This window comes from Equus przewalskii, chromosome 1 (genome assembly GCF_037783145.1).
Source record: "Equus przewalskii isolate Varuska chromosome 1, EquPr2, whole genome shotgun sequence".
Classification (NCBI taxonomy): domain Eukaryota; kingdom Metazoa; phylum Chordata; class Mammalia; order Perissodactyla; family Equidae; genus Equus; species Equus przewalskii.
The window spans coordinates 154303404-154330091 of record NC_091831.1 but is presented as its reverse complement, the minus strand read 5'-3'; the positions used below and the strand labels follow the sequence as shown (position 1 = coordinate 154330091).

The following is a 26688-nucleotide window of genomic DNA, read 5'->3' as shown; positions in this document are numbered from 1 at the left end:
GGCCTGGGCTCCCAGGTAATTCTGATGCACAGCCAGGCTTGAGAGCCACCCCTGTGGGACCTCCCCAGGAGCAGTGGACCCTTCATCCCAGTCATCAGTATGATGCTTGCAGTCAGCAAGTACTTCCCTGTTCTCAGAACCATCATTCTGGACCAGTGACTGATTTTCCTTTTAGCATTTCTCCAGAACCCCACTGAAGCAAAGAACAAACATGGTTGTTTCCCCTTCTTGATAGCTCTAAGACTAACATTCAACTCTGCCTCTCTGTCTCCTAGCTGTGCTGCCACATAAGTGACAGGTGGAAAGATACAAATTTCTATCATAAAATCTGTGTGGTGAGGGCTCTAGACAATTCAAACTCAACAGAGGAAGAATTGCAGGCCCACCATGATCACCCCTGGACCCACTCATCTTTACACTGTTCAAAGTCAGCTAGACCCTTCCTGAGCTGCCTTGTCCACAATCTGGACTTCCTTCTCCACCAATCTGGACTCTACAGGGCCTGGGAAGAGATGGAGTTGGTGGCAAAAAATAGAGCGGGTTAGGGTGAAGCGACTTTTACTTTTCTTCTCTTACTACTTGTCACCCCTCTTCCCAATGAGTTACATGCCGTCTTCTGTTCTCATTCTGGTTTCTGTGTCCCCAGTCATTAAGGGTGCACTTCAGGATTCTGCACTCTTACTTACAGAATTCTGCTTTCCTCTCTGTCTGCAAGTTTAGTGTCTCTTAGAGTTGTTCTGAATCATCTAACACATGGGCAGGGTTATTCACATGGCTGCCTTCAAAAGCCCGCCTCTCAGAGGCCTAGCCTAGGTCTGTGTTCCTGCCACCAATTAGCTTTTCTGCCAAAGAGAAAAATGGTTTTTAAAAAAGTCTCCTCTGCTGATCTGTGAATGAAAGCCAGGACCTAGATAGAACAAGCAGCACCTGATCTATTTTCTCCCCATCGTGTAGGGAGTGAATTCATCACACTGACATTGGGAGGATAACCTACTGGGACTGACAGTAAAACCCAACTTCCCTTGAGCTACAGGAAAACACAGCAAGCTTTGTGGTCAAGGGAAAGAAGGCACAATAAAATTAGCACCTGCTATCTGTGAGAGGAGGGGGAGAGTGGCTCAAAAACACCAAGTATGGTTCACAATTTGAAAAGAATAACCAGAAAATAAACAAAATTAAATCCCAGCTGTGCTGACATTGGCCTCCTTCAACAGTTGGAGGAAAATAAATCAATCATTTCCTAGTGGGATTGGCAGTTACCATTAATATAACGTGATGACTTTGTTCTGAAAAAACATTGCAAACAATGAATTATCTGGAAAAGAAATAAAGAAATGATTCCATTTATAACAGCATCAAAAACAATAAAATAGGAATAATTTAGCTAAGGAGGTGAAAAATCTCTACACTGAAAAATACAGGACACTGACAAAAGAAATTGAAGACGACACAAATAAATGGAAAGATACCCTGTGTTCATGTATTAGAAGAATTAATATTGTTAAAATGTCCATACTACCCAAAGCCATCTATAGATTCAATGAAGTCCTCTCAAGATTTCAATGGTATTTTTTACGGAAGTAGAAAAAACAATCCTAAAATTGATATGGACCCACAAAAGATTGAGAATAGCCAAAGCAATTCTGAGAAAGAACAAAACTGGAGGCATCACACTTCCTGATTTCAAACTATATTACAAAGCTACAGTAATGAAAACAGTAGTATAGTACTGGAATAAAAACAGACATAGATCAATGGAACAGAATCGAGAGCCCAGTAACAAATACATGCATATGTGGTCAGTTAGTGTTTGACAGGGGAGCCAAGACTACTCAACAGAGAAAAGACAGTCTCTTCAATAAATGGTGGTTGGAAAATTGGATATTCACATGTAAAAAAAGGAAACTAGATCCCTACTTACACTACTCACAAAAATTAACTTGAAATGGATTAAAGATTTGAACATAAGAGCTGAAACCATAAAACTCCTACAAGGAAACATGGGAAAAGCTTCTTGACAGGGTCTTGGCAATAACTTTTTGGATATGACACCTAAAGCAAAAGGAACAAAAGCAAAAATAAATAAGTGAGACTACATCAAATGTAAATGCACAGCAAACAAAATGATCAACAAAATGAAAAGGCAACCTATGGAATGGAAGGGAATATTTGCAAATCATATATCTGACAAGGGGTTACTATCCAAAATATACGAAGAACTCAGCCAACTCAATATAAAAAACCCCAAAATAATCCTATTAAAAAATGGGCAAATGACTTGAATAGATATTTTTCTAAAGATGACACACAAATGGCCAGTGGATACCTGAAAAGTGCTCAACATCACTAATCATGAGAGAAATGCAAAATTAAAACCACAATGAGATACCACCTCACATCTGATAGAATGGCTACTATCAAAAAAGATAAGAGATAACAAGTGTTGGTGAGGATGTGGAGAAAAGGGAACCCTTGTGCACTGTTGGTGGGAATGTCAATTGGTATAGCCACTAAGGAAAACAGTATGGAGGTTCCTCAAAAAATTAAAAATAGAAATACCACATGACCCATCAATTACACTTCTGGGTTTTTGTCTGAGGGAAACAAAATCACTATGTCAGAGATATCTGCACCCCCATGTTCACTGCATCATCATTTACAACAGCCAGGACATGGAAACAGTCTGAGCATCCACCGACAAATGAACGGATAAAGAAAATGTGTATACATATTCAGTGGAATACTATTCACCCATAAAAGAAGGAAATCCTGCCATTTGCAACAACATGGATAGACTTGCAGAATACGCTAAGTGAAATAAGTCAGAGAAAGACAAATACCATATAATCTCGCTCACATGTGGAATTTAAAAAAGAACCAAACTCATAGAAAAAGAGAGCAGATTTGTGGTTATCAAGGTGGGGGATGTGGGGTGGGGGAATTGGGTGAAGGTGATCAAAAGGTACAAACTTCCAATTATAAGATAAATAAGTACTGAGGATGTAATGTACAGCATGGTGACTATAGGTAACACTGTAGTATGGTATATTTGAAAGCTGCTAAAAGAATAAATACTAAAAGTTCTCATCACAAGGAAAAAAATTTTTGATAACCATATGAGGTGATGGATGTTAACTTATTGTGGTAATCATTTTACAATACGGTATGTCAGGTCATTATGCTGCACACTTTAAACTTACATAGTGTTGTATGTCAATTTTATCTCAATAAAACTGAGGGGAAAAAAAACCCATTTCACTTGATCTCTGCTGTTTACACTGGGAGAGATCATTGCTGACTGTGAGTGATCCTCAGACACCTGAAGAAGCAAATATGTTATCTAACAGAGTCCACAGTGAGATCAAGTGTCAGAAGGACAGAGAGACTGACTTGAGCCAGTGTTGCTATAAAAATTCCCGGTAACTTCTCACTGTCTAGTAATCAATATGCATCTATAGTTGTTTATGCAGCTTGAAGAATCAAAGAAGAAGATGTTCCTTGATACACTAGAAAACTGTACCATGAAACCAGAGACTGGAAATGACATACAGTAGGTACTCCATAAGCACCTTTTAAATAAATGGAGAAAGGATCGCACAGTACCATACAGCTGTGGACTATAAGCAATCTGTTACCTCAAAGAAAAAAAAGTAGTTTAATAAGTGCTCATATTTAAGTAATCCAGGAAAAATTAAGTGAGGCTGGAATTATATTGGAGTTATCACTATCACTTTAAATTCATGTTCTTCATAAAAAACAATGTATCGTAAGATGCTTTAGTAATCTTTCTTTTGGCATCATACTAATACCTCCTCCCACTAGTCACGGTGGGCAACTGTAATAAACATCTCTAACAGCAGAATTTGGTCTCTAACATTGTTCTCCATGAAACGGTACCAGGGATATTTAAAGAGTTGTTCAATTTCATGTCTGTGACAGAAGAATTAGGATGGGCCTGGGCTGCCCTGTTGCTTCAAGGAAGCAAGGATGCTCTCAAGGACGTCAGCAGTGATGCTAATAAGCCTAACACGCACTCCCCGGGAACATGCAGAGGGGATCTGCACATCACAGAGAAAATGAAGACTGTATTGTGGAACATGATTGGTATTTGAAGGGAGATGCGAGTTTGAGATGATACTAAAGCAGGAATGAGGTGACACAGTACACAAAAGGGTCACTGTAATGTACACGTGAGTGTCCAAGTCTTAAAGCAGTGATTCGTAGTTCAAATTACGACGGTCCTATATTGATGTTATTTTTCAAACATTAGATTAGAAATCAAGGACATGAATTAGAAAGGCTATTTGGAAGGTGGGAGAACACTGAGTAATGTGTTTGGCTCTTGCCACCGATTTTAATAACAAGGTGACTCAGGTTGTCTCTTACTGGTGAACTACCAAGAGAATCACTTTTTAAAAAAATAATCCATTATGAAAAACTGCTGGAACTCCATCTGGGACAGAGTGCCATGCAAGACCTCGTGGGCTACAAACCAGACTGTCTGGGGCCAGGTGGTCCCAGCTTCAGGGAGGTTGCAGACACTAGGGGTGGGGTGTTGTCTCCGCCTCCCCCTGCACTGGAGTTCCCTGGGATTTGTAAAGAAAAGCTGAATGCAGCCTGTGACTCCTTTCCTAGATCAAGTGAGCACATTTAAAATAAATCCTATATACATGGAAGTCTTTTAGTTTGGAGGGTTGAGCATAAATATATACATGTTAAAAACAGGGTCATTTGGGGCTGGGTGTACCTCTGTTTTAGGCTAGACCCTGAGAATAAACTAAAGTAGCCCTTACTGGATGAAACCTGGGTGAATGTCGGGTATGGAAATCTCTTAATTATTTTGGCACATTTTGCAAGATACAGCAATTGGGACACCACTCTTCAGAAGACGGGACTGAAGCAACTGAGTTCTTAACACAGTTTAATATAAAATTTAAAATAGAGGCTGTTTTTCTTCTGTTAGAATTATATTTTAGCAGCAGAGTACTATGGGGGAAAAGAAATAAAAAGAATAATCACAAATAGATTCCCTTTATACAGGAAGAGAAGTTTGGGAAGCCAAAAGTAAGTGTGGGAAAATGTTGAGTGTTATTATTTGCAAGTAAAAAAAATGTCAAGATTCATTGATAGGATTGAAATGAAGTTAATATATATTTTTAAAAGTGTAAAATCACTGAGTCCTTATGGACAGACAGACAAATGGGGGGAAGGGACTGGCAGAACTGAGGAGCATTTTGCATTCTTACAGCACAAAAAAATTAAGGGAAATAAGAAATCAGTTGGAATTGAACCTGTTAGCACCACGATTCATTCAGCACAGTGAACTTATCATTCCTGATCATCCTGGGAACAGCTCGATCTAATGAAATCTAATAAAAAATTGCAAATGATGTAGATAACATTAGAGGTGAAGCAACGGCAGCCTAGGGAGCTCCACCTGGGGGAGAGAGACAGAGTTTAAAAGGGGTTTGTGCCATAGGGAGAGACTGAGGTTATGAGCCAAGGAATTGGAGTTTCATATAAACAGGTTGACTTGAGACCGCATTCTTGAGAGAGCCTGGGAATATTGCTGTCCTGTTGTTTCTCTCAGCGTAGTTACTAAATCATGGATTTGTACGTTCTGGTTGCCCTACATGTCCACGTGGCTGCCCTGAAGGAACAATGAACTGGGAAACAGCAGTTGCTCACTCTCCTGGTGATCTGGATCAATGGCTTACGGTCAGAGAATTGTGGCTCCTACTGTTAGACTGCACCCCAGGCCCTCAGCATCACCCTGCAGGTGAGGCCTGGCTGGGTGGGGTAAGGGAGTAGAAAAGGGAGTCAATACCACCATAAAATTTACAACGCTGAGCAGAGCAAGAAGTTCTGAAATGCTAGCATCTTGTTAAATATTCACCTTTCATTCTCCCCATTAATGGAAATCTCTAGATTAAATTAGTGTAGAAACATGTTAGTGATCCACTTAAAGGCTGAGAGAAGGAACGTGAATTTGAGATACTATACTACATCAGGGCATTACTTCCAAAATTTGTATAAATTCTAAAATTGGATGAGGGTTTTCAAGCAGTCCCTTTACCAAGGTGACATGGAAAATCCCCATAAGGTAAAGTTGCCAGTGTCGTCTCATGGGGAAACAGTCCTATAGAGTAGTGGGACAAAATGCCTGGCTGTCTCGTCTGTAGCTGTGTCCTGAACTGAAAGTGCAGAGTGTTGCCTTAAGTTTCAGAGAATCAGCACCATAGTTCTATGCTTGACTGACTAAAGGTGCCTCAATAATTACAATTCAGTTATCCCTACTCACTGATAAAATCTGCAGATTTTTGTACCCCTACAGTAATCCTGAAAATTTCTAATACCAAGTCAAAAACTTTAGAAAATAAACAACTATTTAAAGACATACACATAGTTAAAAAAAAAGGTAATGCATTCCACTTACCTTTCTAATATCTCACTACAGCCATGAAAAGAGCTATTGTCAGGAGTGGTCATGCTCTGGGTTTCCAACACTGGCCCCACCCCACCCCCACCTGGAGGGCAGGACTCAGGCGAGTCAGGAAGAGGAAGCACGCTCTCAAGCAAATTCCCGAAGGCTGTTCTTCAGCAGAAGCCTGCTGACCTCATTGACAGAAGGATAGCTTTTACTCCACTCTTTACAATAGCATCACGGTCCTCCCATCCACCACCCTCTACCTTATAAAAGCAGATGCGCAGTAGAGAAATGGGGGCGGGCACCCGAGCCTCCAACAGCACATCACTAATGAGCGGGCAGCGGGTGATTCTTATCACAGCGGGTGATTCTTATTAACGTGCTGGTTCCACTTTTCTCTCAGTAACAGGAACAAAAGGAGGCACAACTGGTGCCTAGAAATTCAGACAGAGTGCCTCTCATTCCATCACAGAGATAAGACCTGGAATAAGCCACCAAGAAAAACGAGAATAACTGCAACCGAGGGCGCCAACTATATTGGTTTCATCAAAAGATTTTTTTGTAAAGCAACAGCTTTTACGCCAAAACAGGTGTCTGGTGTTTGCGTAAAACTGCTCAGAACGTGGGGTCCATAAGCTGTGCATAAGAATAGGCCTACGGGTCAACAAGTTCACGACCCAGCACAGTTTCAATAAGAGGAGCAAAACTGATCATTAACATAGTTGCCAATTTTACATTTTGCCGAATAAGAGCATTAAAAAAAAGAAAGACAGTTGTCAATTACACAACTGCACTAGCACTATAACTTCCAAAAAGAAAACAAATCAACTTATTTATTACCATTATACTATAAAAATACTAAACAGGACATAATCATAGAAAATAAAGGCAGACCTTTGTATTTGTTAAATTAGCTTAGTGAAACAATTCCTACTTTGTCTTTATTTTCCTCATGTCCTTGGTGACTTGTGAGTCCTTCCTCATGGACAGACACTGGTCCCAGGACAGTGTCCTAAGATTTTTAGAGCCACTAATGTAGTTCAGAGCCCACATTTTGCAGATGGGCAGAACAAAGTTCAGAGAGGGGCAGTGCCCAGGCCAGAATGCCCAGGCTCTACCAGTCCAGCACTTTCCTCCTTCCCACCACAGCAACATCTCAGGACTGGGGAACAAGGTTCGGCACCTTCCCCTCTCCCAGCTCAGTTTCAGCCATAGGACACCTCAGGTAAATACAGAAGCTCTCTGCCTCACCTTTCCTCCTCTTCCTCTGCAGGAACTCCTCCAGCCCTCGGCAGAGCAAGAGGCTTTTTTACCCCATGGCCCTCCCAAAGCTCATCTTGTTCTTATTCTTGCTTTCTGTCCATTGATTCCACTTGGTCATTCCAGATCCTTCCATTCTAAACCCAGATAGTAGTAATCATAGGGTTGGGGTGCTGATCGAGGGTTTTTACTCCAGTGAAGATTAAAATGCCAGTTGCTCTGGCACCATGTTAATTTTTCTTTACGAGGATATCCAAATAGGTGCTTTCACTAAACTTTCATGAAACGGAAATAAGCTGGAGGTTTTTCTACTTCATTCAGTTTTCCCTGTGAACACATAATTTAAACTCTGGTAGCTATTAAAAGTAAATTACATGATTAAAGAAAAAGTCTAATAAATAAACAGAAAGGTTTCTATTCTTCCAGGATTTCTTGAATTGCAAATGTGCTTCATTTTTAAAACGTAAACAAGTCTCTTAAAACAAAAGATTTCCCCTAAATTCAAATATATTACCACTTGGAATTAAAACATTCCTAAAAATGCAGCTGAAATCTGTTTTTAAAACCCATCTCTGCCCTTGCCCCCCTACTAAACAGTTATGTTTTAAAAATTTTTCAACAAAATCTCTCATCAGAACATCCCTCCAAAGAATATAACTATTTACCTACTTAGTATATGCTGGAGAAAGCTTAGACACCTCAATCCTTCCTCACTCCTCTAAGAAACTTTAATAAAGATCCTTAATTTTTTTGCAATTACAATGTAAAAAAAAACCCCATATACACCAAAAACCCCCTTTAGTCCAGCCATAGGGAAGAAGCTCAAGCTTTCTAAGATGAGTGAAGTCACTATGACACGGCTATACTAACAGAGCATTTGAATGTCCGCAGCAAGAAGGAAGAGAACTCCAGGGTTTGTGTAACATTAGCAAAGCTAAACGTTATCACATTTGCAAAACATCACCAGCATCACATGGGTATATTGATTTTAAACATGGGGCACTGACCTCAAAACGAAAAAAGTTTCACCAAAGAAAAGGCAGTTCCACTAAAGGTGAAGCACTATATTCAGAAAGCAGGGGCATTTGACAGAGTCTGGAGCTTTAAAAATTAATTTTGTGGGTTCTTTCGCTTGCAAATGGTTCTACTCAGGATATGAAGACATGTAAAAAGCTAGTTAACCTTAATGGTTATTCTTCACTGTTCAAGTTAACATCTGATTCTTCTGCTGGCTCATTTTGAGGATGTTGCATGAGAAAGGGAGACTATCAAACTAGCTTTTTCCATTTTCATTATGAATTCCAGCCATACGGAAGAGAGGGCTGGAGTTGCGTAATAGCACTGGAAGCTTGGATTAAGGAAAGGCTGCACACTTCTGTCATCTTACCGAGTTGAAACCTATGGCCACAGGCCATCTAGATGATATTCAGGGGAAAAAAATGAGGCTTCAACAACAATTTTCAATGTCTTGAAGGAAAAAAATGAGTCCACAGGCAAGCTGTTCTCCTAATTGCAGAGCAGTGGTTTAACAAGCTTCTTGGCAACAAATTTGTAAGTGTGCAGCCACCTCTAATTCCACAAGATTGAAGTGGTTGGTGCAGTGATGTTTTTTAAATTGCAGAGGCACGGAGAATGCAAATTGCCCTGAAGACTCACAAGTGAAAGGCCCAGTTCATTACAAACGCAGCTGGAGTCAGTTGTCCATGCAAAGTACATGTACATTAAAGGAGGGAGTAACATACCCATTCTGAGAGGTCACTGAGCTAGCAAGATACAAACAAAACAATAACTGGATATGTTGTTGTGCGCAAGTCTTGCTGAAAGCTTTCAAGTAATTTGAAACTTACAACAGAGAAAAATCCAAAGGAGAATAGAGGAGGTGGATTTCCCACCTGGTGAATATTTTGTTATTCTGGCTAGAAGTTAGCAGTGACGTTAGATGTAAAAGTTTGTTTTTACTTTTTTTTCCAGTACAATGCTGATGTCATCAAAAAACCAGCAAGCAAGCAACATGTTGTAGCCTAAATTTGTCTGCAGCACTTTTTCATAATTACATTTTTGCAAGAAACTCCACCCAAGGAAAATGGTCAGTATCTACATCCAGTGATTTGGGATTTCTTTCTCTTAGAAATACTGCAAACAATCAATTGGACTTTTCTTATACCAAAGAAGTGCTTTCTTACCATGAAGCAAGGTCTTCCAGGTGGTATATTTTAATTAGATATCGTGTTATCAAAAAGCCAGTACAATGATGAAATGAGTTATTTGCATACATTTTCTAAGTATTGACTTATCAGAGAAACATTAAAATCTGTTATATCGCATAAACTCCTAAAATCCTAACATAACATGAGAGAGAACAGTAAGAAAGAGAAAAGAGAGGGGGAAGAGAAGGGACATAGGTTTACAATTTGGTCTGTGGAAAAACACATTAAAAACCTTAGTTCGGAGGCCTCTTATTAGCATTTAATTTCTGAAAATAATGTCCGGCTCTTTGAAGAAAGAAATTCTATCAAAACTACAGAATACATCCTATATTTTTCCACAAGAAAATTTACAGGAGATTCATATCTCAAGAAAAAATTAAAATTATATAGTCGTCTTAGTGCTTTAAGGTTGCTATTCTGGATAGGGTTTGGAAAATTCTCTTTGTCCGTACCAAGGCACAAAGGAATAAACACATTTATCCATTTACCTAAGATTATGGGAGCCAAGGTCTCGAGAATAATGGCAAATACAAACAGGCTAACATTTCTGCAGCTAATTCATGACAGGCTATTTTCAATGGGACACACCAGAGGAAGTGAGGTGGTGACACTTTTCCATTTTAACTCCATGCGTTGCAACCATCGCAGCCAGGACAAAGTAATTTGCCATCTAAGTGATGTCACTGTTTAGGGGTGCTCAAACCAAAGCCCAGAGGCAGTAAGAGATTTGTCCCGAAGTCAAGATTCCAGTTGGTCGCAATGCTAAGACTAAACCTAAACCTCCTGACTCCCAGCTTTGTCACCAAAACACGCTGCCTCCCATGAGAAAATCTGAGTGACCGCTAACACAGGGCAGATTTTAAAGAGTAGTTTTCAACATAAAAACCTCCTCCCAAGCTTTTGCCTATTTCACCAAATAGATTTGGTTGTTATTTCGTCAGTACAAAAATGTCAGCAGGCAATTTAACTTAATACCATGGTTTCTGGGTCTCACCAACTAGGCAGTGGGCAGGGGTGATATCCCCAGGATGAACAACCTGACAGGTGTTGGCACTGGGGCGGGGAGGGCCTGAGTGGAGGCTCCAGGGAGGTACTTGGTGAGCTGGATGCAGTGGCTTTTTACAAACCAGTGCAAAAGAAGTTCAGGCTTGAACCTCCAACGGGGCTATTTTGGTGCATCCTGGCTACCCAAGTTTTCGGGAATGTCTGCACAGGTTCTGTGACTTACATCACGTACATACAGAAGTGACTTTGTACTTTTTCTCCAAAGGAATCTTATGCCCTATTCTAAAGGTGTAATTAATCTCTACTATTAGTTTTGACTCATTAAATGACTTATTTCTCTCTTTCAAAACACGTAGTCTTTAAAAAAATGTTAAAGACGATGGGGTTTATTTAGAATTGTGTACACAGTTCCTCCATCAGTCTTGTTCCCTCCCTAAACACATACCACAATAAATTCTCATTCTGGCTCTTTCCTGATAATTATGAAGAGAAGGCAAAGCCCTCAGCTTGAGAGGCTAAATCTGGATGATGGGAGTGTCCCTTCTCTTCTATAACACAGAAATGATGGTGGGAACTCAGGGCCCCAGGCACAAAGAGGGAAGGATCCTATTTGCCTTCTTCATTCTGAATGTGTTCGCACAAGATCTCTAAATCTAGGCACAGCCAGAGTTCAAACTTTAGAGCAGGGGCTTCTGATCTTCTAATTCCTCTCACTAGTAGCTGTTTGATTTGTTCATTATCTAACAATGTCAGGGAGATGCATCTTTAGCAGATTCTTTTTTTTTTTTGATAAGGAGGATTTACCCTGAGCTAACATCTACTAGCAATCTTCCTCTTTTTTTTTTGTATGTGGGCCACTGTCACAGCATGGCCACTGTCAGATAGGTGGTGTAGGTCTGTGCCCAGGAACCAAACCCAGGCCATCAAAGCAGAGCACACCAAACTTAACCACTAGGCCACCGGGGCTGGCCCCAAGCAAATTCTCTTTTAATGATGTTGTTACCTTTCTGTGACTAAATTTTCTGTGACTTTAAGATGGAGGAATGTCTTGAATTTGGCTACAAGGTACGTATCTCATGACATGTACTTTAATGAATACAGCACATGTACTTTACATGAATACAGCACAATGTAAGATTATGCCTCCTTGGACATTTACAAGGTCACATGATGCCAGGAGACAAACTCTCGCTTCCTGGAAGGCACGGACGGGCACAGCATCCTCAGGCATGACTAATGTGCCATGCTGTACGTGTGCATTCTTCCAGCAACCGTGCTGTGTGTAGTATTCCCCACTCTAAAGATGGGCAAATGAGAGCAGCCTGAAGCTCCTTTTAGGGTTAATGGGACTATCACATAAGTAAAACAAGGAATTAAAGAATTAGCTCTCAGTGAGGATATCTATGAGCAAAGTTCTTGCAGAAATAGTATCTTTCCAGGTCACATTTCCCAATCAAGGTTAGAAGGTTGATTATGTATTAGCATTCTAGATATTTTCACATCTAAAGTCAAGCATAATCTTATGTGTTCATGAAGTAATGTGTTAAAGAGGAATGTTAACATGACACTCATGATATTAATTCCTTGTTTTTTTTTTTAGGAAGATTAGCCCTGAGCTAACATCTGCTGCCAATCCTCCTCTTTTTGCTGAGGAAGACTGGCCCCAAGCTAACATACGTGCCCATCTTCCTCTACTTTACATGTAGGACGCCTGCCACAGTATGGCTTGACAAGCGATGCATAGGTCTGCACCCGGGATCTGAACCAGCGAACCCTGGGCTGCCGAAGCAGAACGTGCAAACTTAACTGCTGCACCACCAGGCCGGCCTGACATTAATTCTTTTTATATGTATATTTCATCTCTTTTTTTTAGTGGTAAAAGTCTGACAATGATTAAGTCAACTTTTATAGAAAACCAGAGCCCTTATCAGAAGGAGTGCAGCTGGTAATTGTGTTAATCAAGGTCTCTCATTTTTAGAAGCATTATGCCCGTTCATGTCAAAACCCATTTGTAGTTACATAGCCCTAGATTTGACATGCACCTGGTCATATAGCCTGGAACTTTCCTTCCTTCGAGGCATTTGAATAGGCCTGAAGGATCTGTAACAGGAGGAAGTGGACCAGAGATGAAAAGAGGAACTAATATTCATTTCCATACCCACAGGCACTTGTAGACACTTATCTCATTTAATCCCCCCCAATCCTATGAAGTAGGTTGCATTTTGAAGATGTGGAAAGTTAGGTACAGAAAGGAGAAATAATTTGCCCCAGAGGTCACCTGGTCCAGTATAACCTGGACTGAAAACACATCTGCCTGACGCCAAAGACTGAGCTTTTCTCACTACAAATGCTGCTTGCTCTATATCCAAAGTCCTGTCTATAGGGCTCAGAGGGAGATGGTGACATTTCTTTTAGCCCCATGTCCTGCCGAAAGTGGCTAGGTCCAATCAGTCAAAAATATGAAAATACTTTAGTATTTGTATGCAGAAATTTTACCTCAAACTCCAGCCATTTAACTGGCCACAGTGCCAAGCATCTCTCTCTTCGTAATTTTCCCCAGAATAAAATCAAACAGAATTTAATCAGAGGTAAAGTGACCCAAGGATGAGTTTAGCTAGCGTGGACTCTGGGGGGCATGAAACATTCTCTGCCCCCAGGTCCTCCATATCATTTTTTCTCCTTTTCAACATACAGCTGGATCCCACGTGCTACCGGCTGAAGCTGAGGACATTTCAATGATAAACTCTCTGTTGTTAAACCAAGCTGGACACCTTTGTTTTCTTTGTTAGCAAGAGAAATTGCTGCAGAATTGTAAAGCCTTGCAAAAAGACTTCTGTACACTTATCATGTGAATGAACAAACAATTGAAGTCATTTTTAAAAATGTCCAGTTGCTGCACAGCATTGAACAGATACACCACGCAAGGACCAATTTATGGCCAGAAGAAAAAAATTACACTCTTCAAAGCATCCCGTTTGGTGGCAGTCACGATCATTAGTGAAAGTAATATCCATTTAAAAGCAGTAAATGCCTATTTCCAAACAGAATGGACTGGCGTGCAAAGGAGGTGTCATCCCACTCAAACATCTCCAGGCTCCCCAGGGAATCATTATAGTCTGTCATGTTAACTCACTTTCTTCTTTATTTTTCTTCTTTTTCTTTTTCTTCCCTGCTGAATATTATCATCTAAAATCTAATTAAGTACTAACAGTAAACGCGCACAGCAATCACTTCCAAGAAGCAAAACAATCAGACTCAAGAGGTTATATAAAAATATTATTTCTCATAATAAAGATCGAGAGCCCAGATGGAATTGTGACAGACTTCCAAGGGGATTATAGTAACCGAAGGTGCTGTCCAGGTAACTAGTTAGTGGAGCCACCATGAATAATAAAATCTTAATAATTTAAAAAGAGTACCATCTCCCATTTCTACTCCAGTTCTCTTTTCAAGTCTCTTCCTTCTAGCTCTAAGATCTCTAGTCGATAATAATCATAATAATAAAGTCAAGATGGGAAATAACTATTAGATCTCTTCTTTGGTAAATAGAACAAAAAGGCAATATGACACATGGGAAATTTCAGAATCTGACCCAATGTGGTGATTATTGATATCCAATGAATATTTAATAAAAACATCATGAGTCAGTTATTTTAGACTCAAGTTTTCAAAAAGAATGGATCCCCCAATAAGATTTAATGTATTTATTTTTAAATATTATAAATTAAAGACAAATCTTCAAATATATAACTATATTGAGTAAACTTCTGCTATAACATGGCTGGTAATTAAGGTAAGTCTTATTCATATGTTCCAAAACTAAGCATTTGATCTTATTAAGTTGGTCTTCACATTCTATTTGGATAGTGAATTATTATTTATTCTTCTTTAAGAAAAACCAAGTTAAGACTATTACTCAAGTTTTTGGCAACAAGAGGAGCAAGGATTATAACCAGAACTTTGAATTTACTTTCTTATCTACAGGACTCCCTGAACCACTCAAGAAATAATTCTCCAGTTAACGTAGCTTCTCTCTATCTTCCCAATTTCTAACCAGGGGCCATAAGTAGGCTGGGTCTAGCTGATCTTGGTTGACATTGAACGTGATGATATCTCATTTCAATCAGGTCTCCTTCATGAAAGATGTCTGTAAATGATGAGTTATTAGTCTTGGAAAAAGGGCGAGCAATTAAAAAAAACTGTTGCACTGAACTGGAAATATTTGAGGGTGTGTGCCCACGGAGGAAAGCATGGGGTACTGAGGTCAGTGCAAGAGAGAAGTGAACACAGACTTCAGTGAACATCATAGGAACAAAAACTCATCTGTGTCAATGCTCTAAAGAAAAAACAAAGCTATTTTCAGGCGGTTGATGACAGCATTATTATTTTAAACCAAAAGAGTGAAGAATCACAAACATTGGTGTTAAGGACTCTAGAAAACTAATTAAGCATCCTAATTTTATGGATGAGAACACCATGGCCCCAAGACTTGAGAAGACCTGCATAAGATCACATTAATAGCTGGAAGATGACCGAATATAGATATTGGTTCTCTTGAGTCCCTTGTCATTGTCTCTTCTACCACAGATGAGACACGTCTGTATTACATATGGGTTCATTCAAGTCAAGTAAGAATAAACTTGTGCTAGCTACCGAAAAAAGTTCCTACATACATGAAGTCTACTGTCCAGTATAGGACACAGGAAATTAGACTTACAATTATAATACAGAGTGATAAGAACTATGATAGAAAAGGGACAGACTGTTGCTCAAGCAAGGGCACCCATCCCAGACTTGTGGGGTCAGCAAAGGCTTCTCCGTAGATCTAATATCTAAAGGGGTTCCTTGAAGGAGAAGTAGAGATTATATAAGGAAAGGGAGAGAGGAGGAAGAAGCTGTTCTACATGGAGGAAACAGCTGACGCATAAGATCACAGCAAAAGAGAACTGTCACGTGTGAGGAAGTGAAAGGAATTCTACATGGTAGGAACCCTGAGTGCCTGGGGGCATGTGGTGAGAGATGGGTCAAGAAAAGTGAGCAGGGCTCACCAAATCCTGAAAAGCTTATGTCTAGTTAAGGAATTCAGGATTTTTCTCAAGATAATGGGAAGATAAAGGATTTGAAAACAGGGTCATATAATGATTGGATCTGCATTTAGAAAGAACATTATGACAGCTGAGTGAAAAAAATGGTAAAGGGGGCAAGTACAGAAGGAATTGAAATAGTAGGCTGTTGCAGTAATCCAGAAGACAGAGGGTAGTCAACTAATGCAGTATCTAAGGGGATGGAGAGAGGTGTTTGGATTTGAGATATTCAGGCCATAGAATTAAAATACTTGATGATAAATGGATCTAAACGAATGTGGGTCATTAGGGAAAGAAAGAGTGAAAAGTGATTCTGAAGTGTCTGGCCAAAGTCTTGCCTGGCAGGCCTTCTGAGACGGAAGCTATGGAGCATCATCCTTCAGGTAAATACTTAGGGACAGTGTTACTGACAACAGAAATTCAAGACAGCTCTGTATTTGCTCATCATGAGTGAAACTGTGGAGTTCTGGGCACATGTCAAAGACTCTGAATTCCACAGGAAATCCTCTCAAGTGCTGTACCATGGTTGTGCTCCACTGGGAAACAGTTATAAATCTCTAATGAGACTTTCCCAAGGAAAAAGAAACCAGCCTAACAGACATGCTCCATCTCAAGGCCCTTTCAGCCTCTCCACATTTCCTGGTGCATTATGGGTTGGGGAAGGGGAGTAGTTCAATGTCCTATGCCCTGCTCAGGCAGCATTAGTGGTGATCTCTTCTATTTTCTGGTAGAAGTTGGTTAATCCAAAGGAAGCAGGATTAGGGTTGCTGAATACGAAAAATTAAACTCAGGGAGAAAGATTTACTATCTCTAAATGGATCATCTCAAGGATCCTAAGGTTTTTCAGTTCAAAACTGGAGGAATGAAATGAAGTATGTACTTTTGGGCTGTGGTGTGTCCCAATCCCCACCTAGGACACAATTCAGGTACTCACCCCTTCGCCGCCATTTTCACCTGTGTTGGCAAGCATTTCCTGCAGGGCTCTGACTGAAAGGGACTGTTCCAGCACAAAATTGCAGACGCAGAGATCTGGAGGAACATACTGTGGAAATAAAACCAGAATGAGGATACCTACTCATATCAGTTGGGGATCAGTCATGCAATAACATCTCAAGGGCAAAGAGCCTATGAATCAGAGTGACAGTTGGATGGGTGGATGAATAGGAGTATAAAAGGTGGACCTCTCTTATTCAAGTTAAGACAGCTTTCAAGCTGGATTCTGAAGGAGGAGGAAAAGAAAATCCCCAAGTCTCAAGAGAACAGTGACCAAGGTGTCAGGATCAACCTGGGTGAGGGCTGGTGGCACACACAGAAGAACATACATTTAGCCTTGCTGAGGAAGGAAAAGAAAGGAGAGGCTAATCTATGTCAATGTTTGGGTGGGACCAAAGGAAGAAAGCCACTGGGTTCTCCTCCATAATAATTTGTAAGAGGGCAATGGACAGACCAGAATGGGGCTCTAGACAATAGTGACCACATTTGGAAATCCATTTACTCATTAAGAAAACCTGGATATTGCAGTGTAAAAAGAGGCAATATAGGGGATTAAGAAATATATAAATATAGTTCCGAACAAAGAAATCTCCAGAACTATGAGAACTGATGACCCCTACCACAATCATTCTAATTTATTGTGTGCTCAGTTAATATTATCATATTCATGCCTGTTCTGGAATATTTCTCAGCAACAGTTAAAGACAGCCTTCTCTGCATACTGACTAGTAAAAGCTAATGCTCACTCAGTACTCTCTGTGCCAGGCACTGTTCTAAGTGCTTTGCACATATTCACTCCTTTAATCCTCACGACCACCCTATAAAATAGGAATTATTATTATTCCAGTTTACATCCACGGAAACTAAGGCACAAAGAAGTTAGGTCACCAGCCCAAGGTCATGGCTTATACTTGGCCGAGTTGGATTCAAATCCAGGCAGTCTGTCTCCAAAGTCCGTACACTGAACTCTACACTGTTCCTGCCGCTGATGGAAATATTCAAGGTTTTTCTTCACAACTAGAATATTTTCAATCAGCAAATATCTAAGTATTACATTATATAAACACAGTGCTTGGTATTGAGAGAGAGACAGAGACACACAAAACAAAATCATCACTCTTCAGGAGCTGACAGTCCAGTTTCACCCTACACGATTTCCTTGGGAATACAGCTTGAAATCACTTTGCACACCATGCCTTTGTTTCCTACATATTATCAGCAGAACACGGACATGGTGAGAATAGCGGGAATGAGGAATGAGGGCCAGGAGTCATCAACAGCTACATCCAACACTCTGAGACAGGTAAAGCTGTTTCCATGGAGCCCCAGCTTAAAAGCTACGCAAGCCTGCTACTAAAGCCCAGATAACCTCTCGGACTTCAGCACTTTCATTTCTACAGTAAAGATAATGGAATTAGTGATCCTGAAGTTCCCTTTAATTTCCAAGTGTCTGTACGTTCTTCATCCCTCTCCACAAACTCAATGCCCTCAAAAATAAAACAATGTCCCACTTGCTGACCTGCCTATTATTTCTCATTATTAAAGTTTTAAGACCCCCTAAGCCAAGAATGAGTAAACCTATTCCAAAGGCTACTGGTCTGTGGGTGACTTACATTCTAAAGACTCTTCCACTCAGGGTCTCTACATCAGAAATCCTAAAAACCTAGTCTTCCTAGAATTCTAGTATTATGGGAATTGCCCAGTTGTCTTTATGAAAATGATGTAACCCAACAGAAACTGTAACATGAGAAGACAACAGCCTTTATTTTACACGTTTCTTGCTTTGTTTTCAGTCTGTTCTTGCCACAGGTAATTAACTCATTTGTATGGGCTTGAGCGAGCAGAGAGCTGCGGATGCAGAGCAGAGCTTCACGTCTAGGAAGCAGTTTTAGAGCACACGAAGCATCATTATGAGTAGCATTCAATAATATAAATAAGCATTCCCTTAAAGAGCTTATGCCATAAACAAACATTGTCCTACTCAGTCTCCCAAAATATGATGCCCCCTCAGAAGATTTTAGAGGATTTTCCCACCACTTCTTAGACTACCTGGATCTCACCTCACCAGAAGAGGAAGCCAAAAAAGCCAGGATTTGTGTTTCCTCTTCCTCCTCCCCTTCAACAGTGCATGGGATTTGGAGATTTTTCTATTCAGGAATGTCTGCAGTCATGGTTGGTACTTTAAAGGGTGCTTTTTGGCTAATCAATTGCATGATCTCAACATTCATGCTCACTCTTACAAAAATTCTATTCAGCCCATTCTCTTTAAGACAGAAACTTTCACAGCTCCAAATGCTAGAGATCCTGCTCTTACACAAGGCTGTGTGACTTAGAAGTCAGCTTTCTTTCCTCCTTGTGTCTGATTTGCTTGGATGGGAGACACGAGCTCTCCCCAGATACTGCCATCCTCCATCCTGATGCAGGACCACTGATCATGCTCCAATTATATGTTTCTTTTCCTTCCAGAAATTAAAAGTTCCAAGGTGGTCATGATTTAATAACTGGTGCAAATGGGTACATTTAAACGGGGAGAGTGAGCACGGGGAAGAAGCATCTTACATGGGAACACTGGATCTGCCACAGGTTTAAATAGTTTCCTTACAGTTTATCTTTTCTACCTCAAGAGTGTGGTCTCTGCCTGGACTCTCTATGCTTGGGGATAAGGTCACACCTCTCTGATAGGACGCAGAACAACATGTGGGCAGTGGCAAGGGAAGGAACAGGACAGCAGGAAGATCTGGAGAAAAACAAAATGCAATGAGCAAATTGTGACATGAATGGAGTGCAGAGCACAGAGCCATCTGACCTGGCACACCAGCTGCCATCCTTAATTAAACTCCACACCGGCCTGAGCTCCCACCTCCACATTTCCCAAGAATGTGCAAAGGCCTCTCGTCCATCAAAGCTAATTTGCTTGCAGTGTGAGAGTCCCCTAGGAGGCCAGCTCATTGTCTCTGTGCTCTGGAGCCTGTGCCTCAGTCACTCTGCCTGGCAGGCATGAGGCATGTGTTTGATGATTCTCAGCACGGAGAGAAGGGCTCTGTTGACATCTGTTCTGAAATAGCTCCTCATCACTCTCCCCAGCCCTGTCCTTAGCCTAGAGAAGCACGACGTTTCCAAATGTCCTACAGAAAACCTTGAGATGCCAGGGCCCTGGGTAAGCCATGAAGTAGGTATCCGTTTATCCCCATTCTGTAGAAAATAGTGCAAGGGAAGGCCTACAGACCCTCCATGATCCATACATCTATGTAACATCTTCTTCACTGCACTGAAAGTATTTTCCTGGGGTTTACTAAATCCAAGATGGTGGGAATCTGATATTCCTGTGATTGGATTCATTTAGCATTTTTCTACCTAGCACCTCATAATATACACTCAGCACTGTACTAGCTTGTACCTGCCAAGTCTTCAGGGAAATGAAGGGGCAGTGAGTTACAAGAAGGGGATTGTCTCCCCTCTATTACACTGTTAGCCACAGTCTGTTCTGGCTTATATAGGTCTTTAGGAAGCGTAGTCTGTTTCACTAGATTGTGGGTATCTTGAAAAATCTGTGTCTTATTCTACTTTTGGTATCCCCAGTACACAGAACAGCAAGTGCTCAACTTAAGTCTTCCTGAACTGACTCAGTGTCCTAGAAGACTATCTGAGAGTATGCGGCTGTTGGTGCCTGTGGTTGTAGGCACCCACCTGCCTGGCAGAGCCCCTTCCCCAAGTCTCCTGCTCATGATTCAAGAGGCCCTTCTTCTCTTATTGTTATGGGTCTCCTCCCACTTCTCTGTTAATGCATCTGTTTAACTGCATTATCTTTGTAAGTGCATCAATGGCTTTGAATCAAAAGCAATACAGCGTATGCTGGTCAAGAATGAATACTGCAGTGTGGGACTGCCTGAGGTCCTATCTCTGTTCAACTACTTATTAGCTGAACGACGTTAGGCAGGTAACTTAGTCTCTCTGTGCTTTAGTTTCCTTATCTATAAAATAGAGATATACTAGTACCTACTTCTTAGAATAGACTGTTTTTGTGTTAATTGCTTAAAATAGGGTCTGGTGCACAGTAAATACTCAATAAATGTCCAGATATTATCCAGCACAGAGCATTGAAATCAAAACATCAATAACTTGCTTAAATTTTCATTTATATAGCTAGTATTTTGAAAGTTCCTATTTTGTGTAAGAGTAACGCAAAATCTCTACTCTTCAAAGGTTGTGGGGTCTAGTGGAGCGCTGGGGAAGCAACGGATAATTTCCAAAGCATGATCCAAAAGGGCCAGAGGTCAGTGAGGAAGCCCACAGAGGTGAAGATGGCTGGAATGGATGGAGGGAAGTGGGGAAGGTGAGGGAAGCAAAGGGAGGTGAGAAGTGAGGCTGAGGAAGAAATAGGCATTAGACTGAGAAGGGTCTTAAGTCCCCGTGTCAAGGATTTTGAACTTTATCTTCAGAGCAATGGGGCACCATTGAAGGAAATTACGCAGGAAGTGATATAATCAAATTTGCATCTCTGGATCATTGCAGGTCCAGTGTGAAGGAGGCTAGACCAAGGCAGAGAAACAAAGTAGGAGGTTGTCACAACAAACTGGTTACGAGGTGACAATGGCACGAATTAAAGTAATGGCAGTGGAGATGGAGATAAGGGGATAAATTTGAACAGTCTTGTGGAGTTAGGAGAGATTATTAATAGGTGATTAATTGGATGTAGGAGATGATAAAGGAGTGGAAGATGACCAGTGGATGGGAAAGAGATCAAAAAGGATAGGATTTAGCCAGAACAAGCCACACTAACTATTAGAAGGACCACATAGACAGTAATTTACATTTGGCAAATTGTCCATGGGAATCTCCCAGCTGGCCAACAGAATGATGATGGGAGAGTGGAGAAGTCTCTGTGACTAGGTATGGGTTTCCCTGCAGAGGTCAGCAGAGGTAGGCTCATCTGGGAGAAGAGGAGGAATCTGAGAGAATGACACATACTCTCCACAAAAGGAGAATTCCTGGAGACCTAGCAACCCAAGTCAGCCCAATTAACCTCATTTTCCTTTCCCCTGTCCATCAAGCAGTCAGCCAGTATTTAGAGAAAATAATAATATACATTTAGTACAATACTAACTGCTATGGGAAATGAAAGAGAAAACTAAGACATGATTTCTATCCTTTAAGGAACTTTTAACCTATTTGAAGAGGTAGATCTACTGTACATGAGACTTTATAAAACAATACAAAAGAGTATGTTCATTGATAAATTGAGGGGTATGAGTTATACATCCTGTAGGACCCAGAGACCTCTCAGAGATGTTATGATTAGGAAGGCCAGCCCAGGCTGCAGCTTGTCCTGAAGAGGGTTTATGTCGGCAAGGAGCTCCTGGCATGTAGCAAGAACTGAATTGTTTTTAATGAATGAACAAGATGGGAGAGGTTTTTTTTTTTCATTTTCTTGTGTGTATTCTCTCCTGTTTAGACTTCCATTAGTTGAAGCAGCATTTTAAAATAAGGACTTTACAGAACCTCTGTCCTTTCTTCTCTTTGCTTTTCCACCCAAAGAAAAAGGTCAAGTATTTGGGAGTATCATGAGTCAGTAAAGGGAGTAAGCAGAAGAAAGAAAAAACAGTGGGTAACTCCTGATTGCTGACTTTTTCTACCTATACCTCCCACTCCAGTCCCAGGACTGAGTAGTTAGATGAATGCCATTGATGTTGTATTATACTTATGTGCTGATGGGTTTACACGGATGCAGTCCTACTGCCAAAGGTAGGCTGCAGACTCTTAACTGCAAGGTGAATTTCTAATGTCAATCACCTAGGGAAAAGGGGTGACTGTGACAACAGAGGCTAGAACTAAGTAAGAGTAAGCAGAGCTGAATTAGCTGGGACAAGTGAATCTCACATTCCTGGATCTGCATTATGGAGGGTCAATATAGCCAGTGGGGTGTTCTTGGGTAGTACATTTTACAAAAGCATCCAACCAGTGACAAGTCTGAAGGTAGGAAGTAAGGGACTTGGGCAGGTCATTCTTTCCTCTGGGGTTCCATGTAAACAGAGATAGGAACAGTGAGCAGGTTAACTGTGTAAGAATCAGAACGTTTAAGCCAGAATGCTGGAATACACTGGAACTTCCACCTTTATTTTTCTTGTGTTATTCCTCAGCATTTAATAGATTTTTTTTGAAGTTCTAACCTGTTTTGGTTGGTTGATGTAAATTGAGGAAAGAATTTTCATTTACAAGTGAGTCAAAACATTAAAGAAAGCAAGGTGCCTCCATATGGCAAACAGGATGGTAATAGGAATAATCATCAGACGGAAGAAGCACAAGACAGCAGCAAAACTCAGGGGGCAAAGCTGGGGGTCCTTGACCAGTCAGCCCTCACCAATAGGACATCTCTATTCAGGGCTAAGCCTTGAAACTTCTGAACTTTATTATGGAGGACAGTATCTCAATTATCTTCTTCACGCTCTTTTCACGCTGCTTGAGACTGCCCAGTCCAGGAATAAATTTGGCCAGTGATCATTCTCATGGCTCTAGATTTCAAATTGTGTATACTAAAGGATTCTGTTTCTCCAGGGGCACTAGGTCTGCTAGTAATAGGCAGAGCTGAACTCAGTCCCCAGTGGCCTGGATTCTACATGCATTATGTTTGTTCCATTTTATCACACTGCCTCAAACATGACTGATAACCACCTCCCTATGATGGCCTGATGTAGTCCTACTCAAAGACCATGGATGAGAAGACTTTTCAAAGCCATCTGGGGCAGAAAATTATTCTGTCCTCCAGGAAATGTTTCAAGTCAAGCAAGGCCACATTGGCTAGAGTGTGGCATTGGACAAGACCAACTTCCCATGGAATAGCATCAGGATAGCCAGAGATGGCACATGTAGCTTGTATTCCAGGAGTTTTAAGCAGTTTATAGACATTATCTCATCCACCTGAAGCAGACATGAGCTCATCTGTGGACTTCCTCTCTACTATTGATAATACATAATTATTTGTATTGTGTTTATACTTCAAAGGCAGAGCCAGTCATTAACCAAACTAACACCCAAATCCTGCCCCAACCAAGTTTTAAGGATCCATGCAGTTAAGTGCTTTTTAAGCCTACCTTTGTCATCTCTGCTAAGTTTCTGATAGATAATAATGAAGAAAGTTCTGTTACGAATGTTTAAATCTGAAGCTGTTGCCCAGTCTCTGGATTTCCACAAAAATAGATGACGGCTTTGCACCTGCTTTAGAAGTGGGTCAACTGAGATACAAAGGAATTAGGTAAAACTTACATGAACAAGTGGAGAAACAAGGATAGAATCCATATATATATATTTTAAATGTATCTACCTATCTATACAATTGTACCAGGTATTGTGCTAAATTCTTTATGAATATTATCTCATTTAACTCTTACCTCAACCCTTTTAGGGAAGAGATTATAGCCATTTTACAGATGAGAAAACCGAGATGCAGAAAGGTTGAAACACTTCCCCGCAATCACATACTAGGAATAGCATTTACATCCAGAATTTCAAATTCAACTCTTTCTGACTGATACCATGTCAATGTCCCTGAAGAGAAGGTTCTCATCTCCATGCAAAGGTTGTAGAAGTCTAATCTTAAGAGGCTACTTCCTCCCAACTCTTAAACTTTAATAAAAAGTTAAGGACTTCATATTAGGTTCTCGACTATCTCAGAAAGACTTCTCTATGTTGCAATGGTCACTGGGAATGCAACCACTACAGACTGCAGCTAGTTGGACTATCAGGGCATAAGAGCTTTATAACATTGAGATTCCTGGTAAGAAAGATCATTTCCATCTTTGTGCAGTTCTAAAATCTGAGACTGACTTACCAGGTAAGCTCTCTCTTCCAAAAGGCAATTCAACACTGGGCATGACAGGGCAAGTTTCCACGCAGGACATACACGTGTAGATTTTCAACCGTGCATATCCAGATTGTAAACATTTTGAGGGAAGAGAATTTACCCCTGTGTTAAGAACTGTTATCATGAAACAAAGTTAAAATGTATAAAACTTTGCTTGAGTTTTTTTATTTTTTAATATTTTGCTATGTTAAGGGTAGAGGGTCTTTCTGAATATGTATATAGAAACGAATCCAAAACAGTTGCGTTCCAATTTTTACTTGGACTTCGCTAACAAAGCTGTTATACGTAAACAGTAAGGTACACAAAATTTAAACTTATAGCTGGAAAACACTCTTTTCTGAGAGGAGGAAGATGCCAGAATCTTTTAAAAGAATAAAGTGAAGAAGGCTCCTTTTGCTGGCTGGGGAATCAACCACGGAATGCGATGCTCTCAGTGTCTCGAGGTGGTTCTTCCTCCTGGGGTGAGCAAGCTGCCCTGGGAGAAGTGACAGCTGTGGAAAATCACTACCACGGCACAAGGAGCCTCACTAGGCAGAAGCACTCCCAGCCATCAGCAGAGCGATTGCAGCATCTGACGCCATGCTGGCCTGAGGTTTACTCCAAGTCAAGAGGGAGTATGCAGAAAGAAAGGGATGAAATAAGTTGATCATACACAAAGAAAAGGACGAAGGTTATCAAGTTATAGAAAGGTGTTTATATTTTAAAAAATAAAATAAAAAGCTTCTATGAGGGCATTAAATATTTACTTAAGAAGAACACTTGCTGAACCGTTTCCTAAGTAAGGGATGCACCACTGCCACCTAGAAGCAGGAAGTCCAAATTGTAGGACAAATATCCTTTGTCAAAAGTCTTGCCCAGAAATGCCAACCTAAAGTTACAAAAAAACTAAAGACACCCACAATCACTGTTTCTTTTTCTCATCCCTCAAATGCCCAGATATTTGTTGTTTAATTGACAGATCCATGACAGTCTAGCCTCGGCTAGGGAGAATGTTTATTAATTCAAGCGAGAGCAACACTTGCAACATCAATTATCCTTTTGATGAATCTCAGAGATTTCTCACAAAACTATGACAAATAAGCTCGTTCTGGAAGCATTAATGCAGAAACATGGTGGGCCCAAGAATCTCCTGGGTAAGAGTGCTAACATTTCAGATTCCTGGGACCCTTCTACAGGTAGGTACTTTAAAATAATATTGCAGGTGATTCTGAAGCAGGGGGTCTCTGAACCCAATTTGAGCAACTGGACCAAACAAGTAAATTCAGGTCCCCGGAAAGTAACTGATTCTTCCTCTTGATCCTTCGTTAAAGAGTTCAATTCATCAAAATACCTGAATCTCTTTCAAATGAATAACACAGCAATCTGAAATCCAATTATTGTCATTTTTATGCTCTTGCCTGATAGGGCCCCAACCAAAAGTAACGCTAAGGTGCCCTGGACATCTATATTCTGCCAAGCATCAGTTGTTTCTGGCACAGTTAGGAAGAATGTTACCAAGAGCCTGGCAAAGATTAGTGCTGTGAAGCTTGTGTTCTTTAAAATAAGGAAGAAGGGGCAGCCAAAGATTCAGAAACAAAACGCTGGGCAGCTGGCTTGTAAAACTGCCTGCTGGGAAAAAGCATAACTGACAGGCGGGATGGTTGATTTGGTTCATGATTGAGCCAAGTTTTTCTCCCTGCCTGGCATGGTCGGCATGTTAAATATCAAAGGCGCCAAAAGGTGGAAACTTGGAACACTGGCACCTGGAAAAACAAGCTGTGCGGAAGAGCAGCAAATAACACCTAATGTCTATGGACAGAGATAAGTGAAATGACGACTCTTTATAGGGTCCTAAAAATACACGGCCGTAAATAA

The 26688-nt window shown here is 40.6% G+C and overlaps 1 protein-coding gene across 10 annotated transcripts in view; it reads right to left on the bottom strand.

Annotated features, from left to right (window-relative positions):
* Nucleotides 1-26688, bottom strand: part of RYR3 (ryanodine receptor 3) — a 485038-nt gene that overhangs the window by 296145 nt on the left and 162205 nt on the right. For all 10 annotated transcript variants that reach the window (XM_070584420.1, XM_070584411.1, XM_070584464.1 and 7 more), the window contains exon 3: nt 16918-17025. In XM_070584420.1, coding sequence (XP_070440521.1) covers nt 16918-17025 — 108 coding nt within the window. The remainder of the gene's footprint in view (nt 1-16917; nt 17026-26688) is intronic.